Here is a 10,857-nt window from a genome sequence, read left to right as displayed (position 1 = left end):
AACCAAGGTTGTGACTCTGTGTGGTCATTAAAAATCCCAGGATGTTTCTTGAAAAGAGTAGGGATGTTATCACATCACTCTGTTCTCCTTCCCACTGAGAGCTGGTGTGTGGGGAGCGTTCTGGCGCACTCTGGCTGCTGTTGTATCATCCAGGTGGGGCTGCACACTGGTGGTGGTGGAGGAGAGTCCCGATTACCTGGAAAGCACCTTGAGCGGGTTGTCCAGAAAAGAGCTATAGAATTCGAATGGCTCCCTGTGAAACTCCCCTGCTTACCTCTGCAGGCTACAGGCTGTTTATCCCTGGTTCAGATCTGTCAGCTTTTTAAGAATTGGTTTCCCATTCACACTTCTCCTGCAGGTCCTGTGTGATTGATAATAATTTATTTATTATTACATTAATTGCTATTATTTATTTAGCACCCAGGACACTGAAAATACCATAGTTCAAATATCCTAGCTAAGGGTCCCTGTATAAATCCCTTACTTCTTAAGCATAGGAGGGAAAATCCCATCAGGCCCTGGTGATCTCTTAGTTCTGATATTAGTAGATCTATTTGTTTGGAACTGTCCCAGCCCTTCTGTCAGTTCTTCTAAAACTATCCGATACCAGAAGTGTGGCTCATTGTTCTGTTGTTTCCTGGTTCAGTTCTCTCACCCCTGTTCTGAAGTGAAGATTTCATGAAGCTCAGTGTCAGTTCTATTTATATTGACTGCGGGAGCTCCTTCTGTAACGCAGGGGCGTGTTGTTAATATCTTCTATTGCACAGGCCTGGGCGAAATATTCACGCAGTACATTTGCTTTTCCTTTCTACTGTTATCAGTCCGTCATTATCTCATGAGTTCTTCACCTTTCCTGGTTCTTTTACTGTTGTTGCACTGAAACAACATTATTTTGCTTTACATTATTTTTGCCTCTGTTGCAATATTCTGTCTCCTGAGAGGCAATTCTAATGTCTTTTTTAAACTATGCCTGTGAGTCACTATGCGTCTTTCAGTCGTTCAATCTTGGGCCCACCATGTAGGGTGTAGAGAGCTCTCTTCCTTCTAATTTCTTCGTTAAATCATTTAGACCTTTTTCTCCCAGACTTGTGCTTATTTGTTTCAGGGAATATAATAAATTTGTTGTGAACTTGGTTTTAGAAGAATAACCATTGTTTTCCTATTGACACTGAGTCCATCTGGTCCCAGTTTGCCAGTTGGAAACTCTGACTCATTTCTGCACTGTCTGCTTTTCTAATACTATAACCCTAATTTTAGACAGACGATTAAGAGATTTACAATGTACAAAAGTTATCATAAAGGCCACAATTTTCCAGTAGCTTTATCTTGTCTATTCCCTTAATTACATCCTGGTTGTTTGAAAAGATTAGGTCAATTAAGATTATCTTTCCTTGCTGGTGCTTTAAGAAACAATTATTAACTATTTCAACCACATCAATTTTGACTTCTGTGTCCCCATCACAGTGCCAAAAATACTATGCAGAGAAGTTTAAATCTCCCAGGAATATAACATCATCTTGGCTGCACACCTCCCTGATCTCATGTCTGTGTAAGCTGCTCTGTAGTCACACTTGTTGTTAAGAGCTCTAAGAGCTCCTGTTTTCCAGTTGAACCAACAAAGATTCTGAACTGCTGGTACCCTCCCTCCTCAGCTCCAGACTGCAGGTTATTTTCACTGCTACAGGTATTGTGTGCTGCACCTCGAGTGAATATGAAGGCTGTTCTCTTCGTTTCTCTGTAACAGTAGATTGACTGTATTATAACTTGTGCACCCACAGCAGAAAACACTGCAGGCAGTGCACAAGAAGCTACATGCCACCTTCCTCTGAGGCAGAAGTTGCACCTGATTGTTTCCAGCTGAAAGAGGGATAATAACTGCGTTTAAGGCCGAGTTTTGCATTTTCCTGCACAGACCTTCTTGAGTCTAGACAGGGAAAAACAAAAGCAGTAGCAAGTATACCCTAGTGCATTGTGGGACTGTGAGCTTACACATGTTCTTTAATGTAAGTACCTTTGGCTGTGATCTCAGTGAGCAGGATGTTGTTGCACAAACTTGTGGTTTGTCAGACGAATTCATGTACTGAAAAGAATGTCAAGACCAGACAGGCTAGAGGAACAGAATCTCTTCACTGCTGGAAGGATGATCTTTGGAATATCATACTCCCGATAAATTAAAACCTTCACAAAGCCCTAGCACTGCTCAAAGGAAAGGACAATTTTTTTTGTTGTACATCTTTTAATCATGGGAGTCTGAATTAACTACTTCCTTACTTATGTAGTGATTTTTATTCCAGAATACTTCAGTGGACTCCATGGAGACTCGCTTCATCCCCCAATGCAGCCCCACCTGGGAGACACACAGGGATCATTCTGCACCAGCGGCCCCACCTGGGAGACACACAGGGATCATTCTGCACCAGCAGCCCCACCTGGGAGACACACAGGGATCATTCTGCACCAGCAGCCCCACCTGGGAGACACACAGGGATCATTCTGCACCAGCAGCCCCACCTGGGAGACACACAGGGATCATTCTGCACCAGCAGCCCCACCTGGGAGACACACAGGGATCATTCTGCACCAGCAGCCCCACCTGGGAGACACACAGAGGCCATTCTGCACCAGCAGCACCACCTGGGAGACACACAGGGATCATTCTGCACCAGCAGCCCCACCTGGGAGACACACAGGGATCATTCTGCACCAGCAGCCCCACCTGGGAGACACACAGAGGCCATTCTACACCAGCAGCCCCACCTGGGAGACACACAGGGGCCATTCTGCACCAGCAGCCCCACCTGGGAGACACACAGGGATCATTCTGCACCAGCAGCCCCACCTGGGAGAAACACAGAGGCCATTCTACACCAGCAGCCCCACCTGGGAGACACACAGGGGCCATTCTGCACCAGCGGCCCCACCTGGGAGACACACAGGGATCATTCTGCACCAGCAGCTCCACCTGGGAGACACACAGCAGCCATTCTGCACCAGCAGCCCCACCTGGGAGACACACAGGGATCATTCTGCACCAGCAGCCCCACCTGGGAGACACACAGCAGCCATTCTGCACCAGCAGCCCCACCTGGGAGACACACAGGGATCATTCTGCACCAGCAGCCCCACCTGGGAGACACACAGGGATCATTCTGCACCAGCGGCCCCACCTGGGAGACACACAGGGATCATTCTGCACCAGCAGCCCCACCTGGGAGACACACAGGGATCATTCTGCACCAGCAGCCCCACCTGGGAGAAACACAGAGGCCATTCTACACCAGCAGCCCCACCTGGGAGACACACAGGGGCCATTCTGCACCAGCGGCCCCACCTGGGAGACACACAGGGATCATTCTGCACCAGCAGCTCCACCTGGGAGACACACAGCAGCCATTCTGCACCAGCAGCCCCACCTGGGAGACACACAGGGATCATTCTGCACCAGCAGCCCCACCTGGGAGACACACAGCAGCCATTCTGCACCAGCAGCCCCACCTGGGAGACACACAGGGATCATTCTGCACCAGCAGCCCCACCTGGGAGACACACAGGGATCATTCTGCACCAGCGGCCCCACCTGGGAGACACACAGGGATCATTCTGCACCAGCAGCTCCACCTGGGAGAAACACAGAGGCCATTCTACACCAGCAGCTCCACCTGGGAGAAACACAGCAGCCATTCTGCACCAGCAGCACCACTGCACACAGATCAGAATGGAGAGAGAAGCTGCTGTATCAGGTGAGTTACTGGTTAGTGGCAGTTCTTGTGGGGACAGTTTGTATAAATGCACAGTAGGATTGAGCCAGGACACCAGGGTTGACACACTGCTCTGATGACATTGCCTTTGGATCAATCACCAGGTGGTCAGAACTGCAGAGTGATTGGTATCTGTTTCCTACGATGGTTTTCCATCAAAGATGCTCTTTTCAACTCTGTCACACCTTGTCTTCCAAGCTCATGAGGAACATGATGGGCGGCTGAACTGAGTCTCACCCTGCTCCCTGCTACCTGCACTTCCCAATCTCTGGGTTGCCATGATCCTTACCAAGAATAAAGAGCTTTCTGATAAAGGATGGATGGATTTAAGATACATTTAGATCTTTCTTTAGCTCTTTTAAAAGTTAATCATCAAACTGAGTAGAGGAAAGCAATGCTTTTAGACTGCTTCTTATCAGATAAGGTCATAAGCAGCACTTAGCTGAGCTTAGCTGAACCAGTTCTAGAGTATGATACAGTGTGCATTTTGGCATTTTGAACAGCCTTTGAAGTCAATGCTTTTAGAACATATTGGTGGATTGATAACACTACTTTATGAAAGAGAAGGAGTCTGGTACATTTGTAGACATCAGCCATGCAGAAAGTAAGCTGGATCGACATTTATTTTAGAGGAAGCATTCAGTTAAGTCAAAAATAAGCCTGGCACTGTCCCTAAGCCAACCTTACAGAGGGAACTGGCCTGCTGTTGATCTTTCTTTGCAAATAAACATGCACCCTCTTCCTCCTGTCCTCATGCTGACCAGTTTGTCCTGGGGTTGTCTCAGACCGCTGTGGAGCAACTCAAGAGCTGAGCCGGTGAGTTCGCACTCTTCCTGGTGTGTGTATCGACGTCTTCAGCGGCGGGAGTCAGGCGGGAGTCAGCAGTACGATTCCCTGGACTCAGGGCCTCGGAGACAGCCTCTCTGGAGAGACAGGATCCTCTTCACTGGGATGTCTGGAGTCCCTGGGGCATCCCAATAGCTGTACTCCGGGGAGAGGACCCTGGTGGGCCTGCTGTTGATGAGGTAGCGGTTCAGGTAGCTCTCCTCGAACTGGAATGCATGGAAACTCTTCTCCATGTCCTGGAGGATGAACCTGGAGCAGACCAGGGCCAGCTGGTAAACCTCGGCGCGCAGGCCCCCGAAGAACTCGGAGGTGTAGTAGTAATCGCCTTCCGAGTCGTCAACAAAGGCCTTGGAGTCCTCCCTCTTCTCGTAGGGGAATGTGTAGAGGGGTCTGTTGTAGTACTGAGGGTGAAAGGTGGCCACTAGGTCCCCTAAAATCTCAGCCCCCACCGGGTTGATAAACTCCTGGTCCACGTCAGCGCAGAAGACGTAATCCACATCGCGCCGGATCAGCTCCTTGATGGCGCTTCCCAGGAGAGACATCCTCGTCTTGGAGAGGTGGACCCAGTCCGGTCGCTCCGCGATGTAGAAGGCCTTGAGCTCCCTGCCGGCTCTCAGGGACAGCGGGGGCACCCCGCGCAGGTTGTCCGTCAGTATGTAGTACGTCACCATGTGCCCGTCCAGGAAATACCTCTCTGCCGACGTGACGAACCGCTGCAGGTAGTGGGAGTACTTCCCCACGACAAACACCACCAGGCCTGTGCGGACGGCCTGGGTCTCGAATTCTCGCCTCCTGCGCTGGGATTCCAGGCTGCCCCCCCACACAACGGGGGCGCCCCAGGCGGTGAGGTTGAGAACGGGCCCGGCCCCTTGTTCTCCGGAGTCAGGTGTGTAGCTGACTGTGGGCGGCTCTCTGGCGCTTCTCTGGAACAGGCGTGGCTGGAGGAAGTCTGAAAGCAGCAGATTCAGGTGACGTGTTACTGCCCTGAGGGAGCTCAAAGCTCACTGTCCGCAGTTCCTGACATTTTGCAAGAAAAAACCCAAGGGTATTTGCACGGTCAGGGAACTTTGTTTCCGTACATAAAACCTTTTTAATTTACTCAAAATAATAAGGCAAACACAGTGTTAGGACCTACAGTCAAAGCATAATTTATGGGATGTTATGTTAAAATTGGGAATGAACTACACTGACAGGCTGGAGGAACTAATTCTTTTTAGTCTTGTCTTGAACCGAGAAGACTACGAGGGGACCTGTTTCAGGTACACTCTCATCAAGCAGTAGTATAGTAGTGCTCTCATTTACTACCAAACAGCTCCTTTTGTTACTGTTCTTTTGCTGTATTCCAAGGTCGTAAAGCTTTCTGTCCAACATGAAAATGTCATTTCAAACCCAATGCTACTAAAAACGAGACGAACAAAATCTATTTTATAATGAAAAATCAATATTTTACATTTTCATAGCACTACTGCCCCCCTGTGAAAACCTATTGTTTATTTGAACAATTTAATTTATTTGTATTGCTCATCAGTGTCTAACATCTTCTGTCCCTTTTTTCTATCAAGAGTACTGTATGTAATCACGTTGCACATCAATTGAATAAATATAATCAGAGCCCCTTTCTTGAAATCTACTGGCAAATATTTATGAAAAGCTTAGTGGCAATTTTTTGTTGGTGCTTGATTTTTCACACTAAAATTAAGGCAATCGTTGAAAATCATTGAATACACATCATTCTTAACTGTGTATATTTGAAGTGTAGCATTTTTTCAAGTCTACGTTTTGCTATTAACAGATCTTGGAGATGCAAATAATTTTATCACATTTTCTCAGATAGTGACCCCGTGAAGTGGTTCTGTCCACATCAAGCCTCCCACAGATTTAGTTTATTCCTTGCAGCCACTTTACAACAAAAGGGCAAGAACCATTGTTCTGTTTTGAAGTTGAAATAAAAAAAAGAAAGATTCAACAAGCTGAACTTTGAGTACAGATTCATACTAAAATCTCCCGCAGGGCTGTTTCAGTCTAACATGCAATTTTGACTTTATAAAATCCAAGTCTCTTTCTCTCATCACGGTCTCAAGTGGCTGACTAACACCAGCGCTGCAGTTTCTCCTGTGTCCGTAGCTGTGTGTGGAGTGTCCCTGCATCGGCTGCTTTCTGCTCCAGGCGATTTCTTAATCACTGGGTTGTTGATTTCAGTTTTCTGTTTGGTTTCACAAGCTGGTCAGGTCTGCCCTCATACAGGTGTGTGAGCTGAGCTCCAGTATCACCAGCTGGACTAGAGGGTCTGATACAGGCCCATTCCCACCTGTGTCAGTTCGCCGTCAATTCATAACCCGTTAAGAGCCGGTTCGGCAGAAGTAAACGAGACAATTCTTAATTAGCCAGTGAGGAGAGGCTGAATACAGTTTTGTGTGGTAATGTTGCTGGAGATAATGCACTTGAACTAGAGTATTGCTGAAACCAGGGAGGGCAGAAAAGGGTCAAACCAGCATGAAGATCAGTCTTAGGCGCCAATCACACCAGCGATTAAGGGCCCCATCGGGAAGCAGAGCACAGGGATCCCCCAGGACCGGGCTGAGACCAGCGGACTAAACAACACAGCTCCGTGCCCCAGCGCAGAGCAGGTGTGCTACAGCAGCCGAGGCCACAGGAAAAGTACTGGATGTTTAAAGTGGGGTCTTTTGTATTAATCTACTGAGCACTGGTTCTGAAAGTTCTTTATGTGATAGATTTCATTTGACATTTCATTCCTGTTTTTGTTCGGGTTATATTTATAGATATAGAAAAAAGAAAACAAATACAGAGCAGGAATAAGAAAATACTCCTTAGAAAGAGTTGGTCTAATCATTTCTTTGGCTGGTTATTGCAGTTTTGATTAAACTGTTGTCAGGTTGGTCAAGCGTGATAAATCCATGTATAACAGCCGCTGGTTCTGTCAGTTTCACAGCACGTTTAACACGAAGTGCATCTACTACTTTAGCCACACTGAAGATACTACAAAGCGTCATTGCTTTAACAAAACGTTTGAGTTAATCATTCTCAGCCTCAATCCTTGTCAGGCGGAATGAGACAAGAATACTTGCTGCTTAGTGGGGTTCACGATATCTGAGTGTGAGTGCTCCTGAGAATCACTGGAGGAGCGAAGGTAGTTTCAGCTTCTGTAAACTCAGCACAAGACTGTGCTGGAGCCCCCAGGGTCGAACTTACAGATTAGCCCGGCAAGCCCACAGCAGAGCAGGACAGCCTGTCTTCTGGTGAGTCTCTCCAGCCCTGCAAAACAGCCAAGACATCGATGAGTAGGGCTGGAACTCCTGGACAGCCTTCAACTCCCTCCGCGGCTCGGCTGCTCTCTAAAGATCAAACTGAGGAGTGAAGAAGAGAACCTCAGACATGATGGGGTCAGGTGTTTCCCCCACGGAAGTCTGTGAAGAGTACACCCCACAATATTCTTTTCTTCTTTTATAAGAAACTGTCTCATGTCCTTAGCTTCCCCACAGTGAGGTAACAGAAGCCACATGACACACACATTACACAATATACAGTATATAATATATACACACAATACATGACTGTAAGAAGAAAGAGAACACAACGTTTCGGCCGTGGAGCCTTCTTCAGGTGTGAGCATGTGTCATGTTTTTTTTCAGCATGGAATAAACCTATTACTTGTTCCTTTGCAGCCTACGCATGCTGACGCAGCTACCCACCTGAACTATACATGACTGTATATTGTGCTATAGGCAGGAGTCAATTTCCAGCTTTTTAATACTGAAGGTGATAAATGTGTCACAGACATGTCAGTCCATTCACCATGACAAGCAGCACTCTTCATATCTGTGTTATAATTTTAGTTATTGCTTTATATTTTTATAACTCTTATCATGCTTTAGGAATATAATATTATATCGCTGATCTATTCCCTTATAGGTCTCTAACAGGCAACGTTACAATGAGTGCAGAAGGAGCTGGAACTCCAGGGGATGTGTCCAGTTATCTCACAGTATTGTTCCACGCTTGGTATCAATATCAGTCTTCTGCACTCGCTGTGTCCACAGAGCCAAGAGACCACTTCCAGATAATTCCTGCTCGCAGCATCATTATCTCCATACAAAGGCTACCAACATCCATCCATTTTACCATTACCAATACTTCCAATTCAGGGCTGCGGGGGAGCCAGAGCCCATCCCAGCAAGTAACTGGTGCGGGGCAGGGTACACCCTGGATGGGACGCCAGTCCATCACAGGACACACAGACACACACTCACACCTGGGACACCTTTCCCAGTTACCCTCCCAGCACGTCTCTGGACTATGGGAGGAAACCGGAGCACTGCAGGAAACCCATGTGAACTCGGGGAGAACATGCAAACTCCACACAGACGGCCCTTAGGAATCGAACCCAGTACCTCCGCACTCTGTGGCAGCAAAGCTACTAAAACACAGAGTGAAAAACACACAGGCCTGATACACCTGAGAAGGCTTACAAACATGAGCCTGTTTATACTCCCCAGCAAAGGAAACTACACAGCAAAGTCAAAATTGTACACTCAGTCTGACTGCATTTCTTTTAATCTTTTTAAGATTAATATGACTGATGAGTACAATATGATTTACATTTGGTGGGCACCTTTGTAGGAACTTTGATAGTCTGCACTTCCTAGGGAAAGTTTGCGTAACCTTTAATTCCTGTAAGAAATCACCAGAGCGAGTTACCATTTCAGAGTCACAGTTGCGGTCTCTCCCCAACTCAGACCACAGCAGCCTTCACTAGGGGACAAGGCCCACATCACTGCTGCTGGCCTGTAGCTACAAGGAGGAAAGAGACGTCTGTGGTGTTGTGAATAGGCAGGGGCACCGCTCAGGTGGACTTTCACTGGCTCTCCTCCTGCTCTGGACTGAAATGCATAACGTTGGTACTCCAGTCTGGCAGTTGTACGATGCACATATGCCACATCTTCCAAACGGGAAAGCACTCAAATAACACACAGCACAAGCACTGGGGCTTTAACCCTTGAGGAAACACACCCCTCGGACTGCCAAGGCAGGAATATGACGAGGCGCAGGGCTGGGCTGGGCTGGGCTCGGCTCTTTCTGGCCGGCGGTGTGCCTCTGAGCTCTCCCTGCAGCTCCGAGCCCTCCTGCCACTGTTTACCTTCGGCCTGTGCTCCTGTCAGCTGCTTTCTGACAAAACAGCTGCTACGGACACGAGCAGAAATGCCAGAAAGATCCTGTCAGCTGAGAAAGTGAAGGGAAACAGCAGCTAATGCGCAAGAGGCACACACGGCCTTATAAACTTGTACTGCTTTTCGTCACTGGTGGGTGGTGCGCAGGCAGGCTGCTCTCGAAGCAGACTGCTGGCTCCTGCCCCCGAGGCCTACTTTAAATCTCACCTCACTCCTGTAAAATCACTCGCCTCAGTGGCTCCGTGTGCAGGAAAGCACTCGCGCAGAGCGGAGTCCAGGTGCTGCCGCGCGGACGAGGCTGGTAAAAGCGCAGAGAAGGGCGTGTTGGAAAGAGGGGCCGGTGGCCGAGCTGCAGAGAGAAGAGAGCGCAGGCTGCGGCAGGAAGAAGGTGAGCTGGCACCACTGACCTGAGAGGCCCATCTTGTTCAGAAGCCTGCCCATCGTGCTCCAGGAGAGCTGTGGCCGTTCCTCTGCAGGAGCAGGTCAGGAGTGTGTGCGCTCAGAAAGCTGGGAGGAGGAATGTGAGCTGAAGTCCTGGACGGCGCCCAGCGGAGTCCAGATGTTTCGAATTGAGAGTGGGGGAGCACGTTAATCCCCAAAACACTCTCGTCACGTGTCTTAAAGAGCCAGGCTCCTCTCCAAAGGGCATCACAACGCCCATCAAAGTTTCTTTTTCTAATTGCCTCCCGTGTGAAATTCGCTCCAACAAGCACAAACACCTCCCCACCAGCTTGGCGTCTGCTGCTGCACCTCTGTTCTTAAAACTCCACAGTTATTCCTGTGCTCTAGAAAACTCCACAGTTATTCTTGTGCTCCAGAAAACCCCAGAGTCATTCCTGTGCTAGAAAACTTCACAGATATTCTTGTGCTACAGAAAACTCCAGAGTTATTCCTGTGCTCTAGAAAACTACACAGTTATTCTTGTGCTCCAGAAAACTCCAGAGTTATTCTTGTGATCCAGAAAACTCCAGAGTCATTCCTGTGCTAGGAAGGAACACTCTCAAAATCGCCAGCATGGATGAGGAGGGCGCTGAAGCAGCAGGAGAAGGGAGTTAGTCTGATGTCTG

General features: G+C 48.2%; 1 protein-coding gene across 1 annotated transcript; it reads right to left on the bottom strand.

Annotated features, from left to right (window-relative positions):
* Positions 1 to 4,366: 4,366 nt before the first annotated feature.
* LOC148837259 (globoside alpha-1,3-N-acetylgalactosaminyltransferase 1-like) lies at positions 4,367 to 10,260 on the bottom strand. The gene is made up of 3 exons (XM_088911643.1): positions 10,198 to 10,260; positions 7,815 to 7,877; positions 4,367 to 5,553 (listed from the first exon to the last, which is right to left on the bottom strand). Exons 1-3 carry the CDS (start codon positions 10,229 to 10,231, stop codon positions 4,637 to 4,639), a joined length of 1,014 nt encoding a protein of 337 aa, XP_088767769.1. The 5' UTR covers positions 10,232 to 10,260; the 3' UTR covers positions 4,367 to 4,636.
* Between the last annotated feature and the right edge of the window lie 597 nt (positions 10,261 to 10,857).

This window comes from Atractosteus spatula, chromosome 3 (genome assembly GCF_055471065.1).
Source record: "Atractosteus spatula isolate fAtrSpa1 chromosome 3, fAtrSpa1.hap1, whole genome shotgun sequence".
NCBI lineage: Eukaryota > Metazoa > Chordata > Actinopteri > Semionotiformes > Lepisosteidae > Atractosteus > Atractosteus spatula.
The sequence above is the reverse complement of the archived record's forward strand: the minus strand, read 5'-3'. Positions and strand labels throughout refer to the sequence as shown.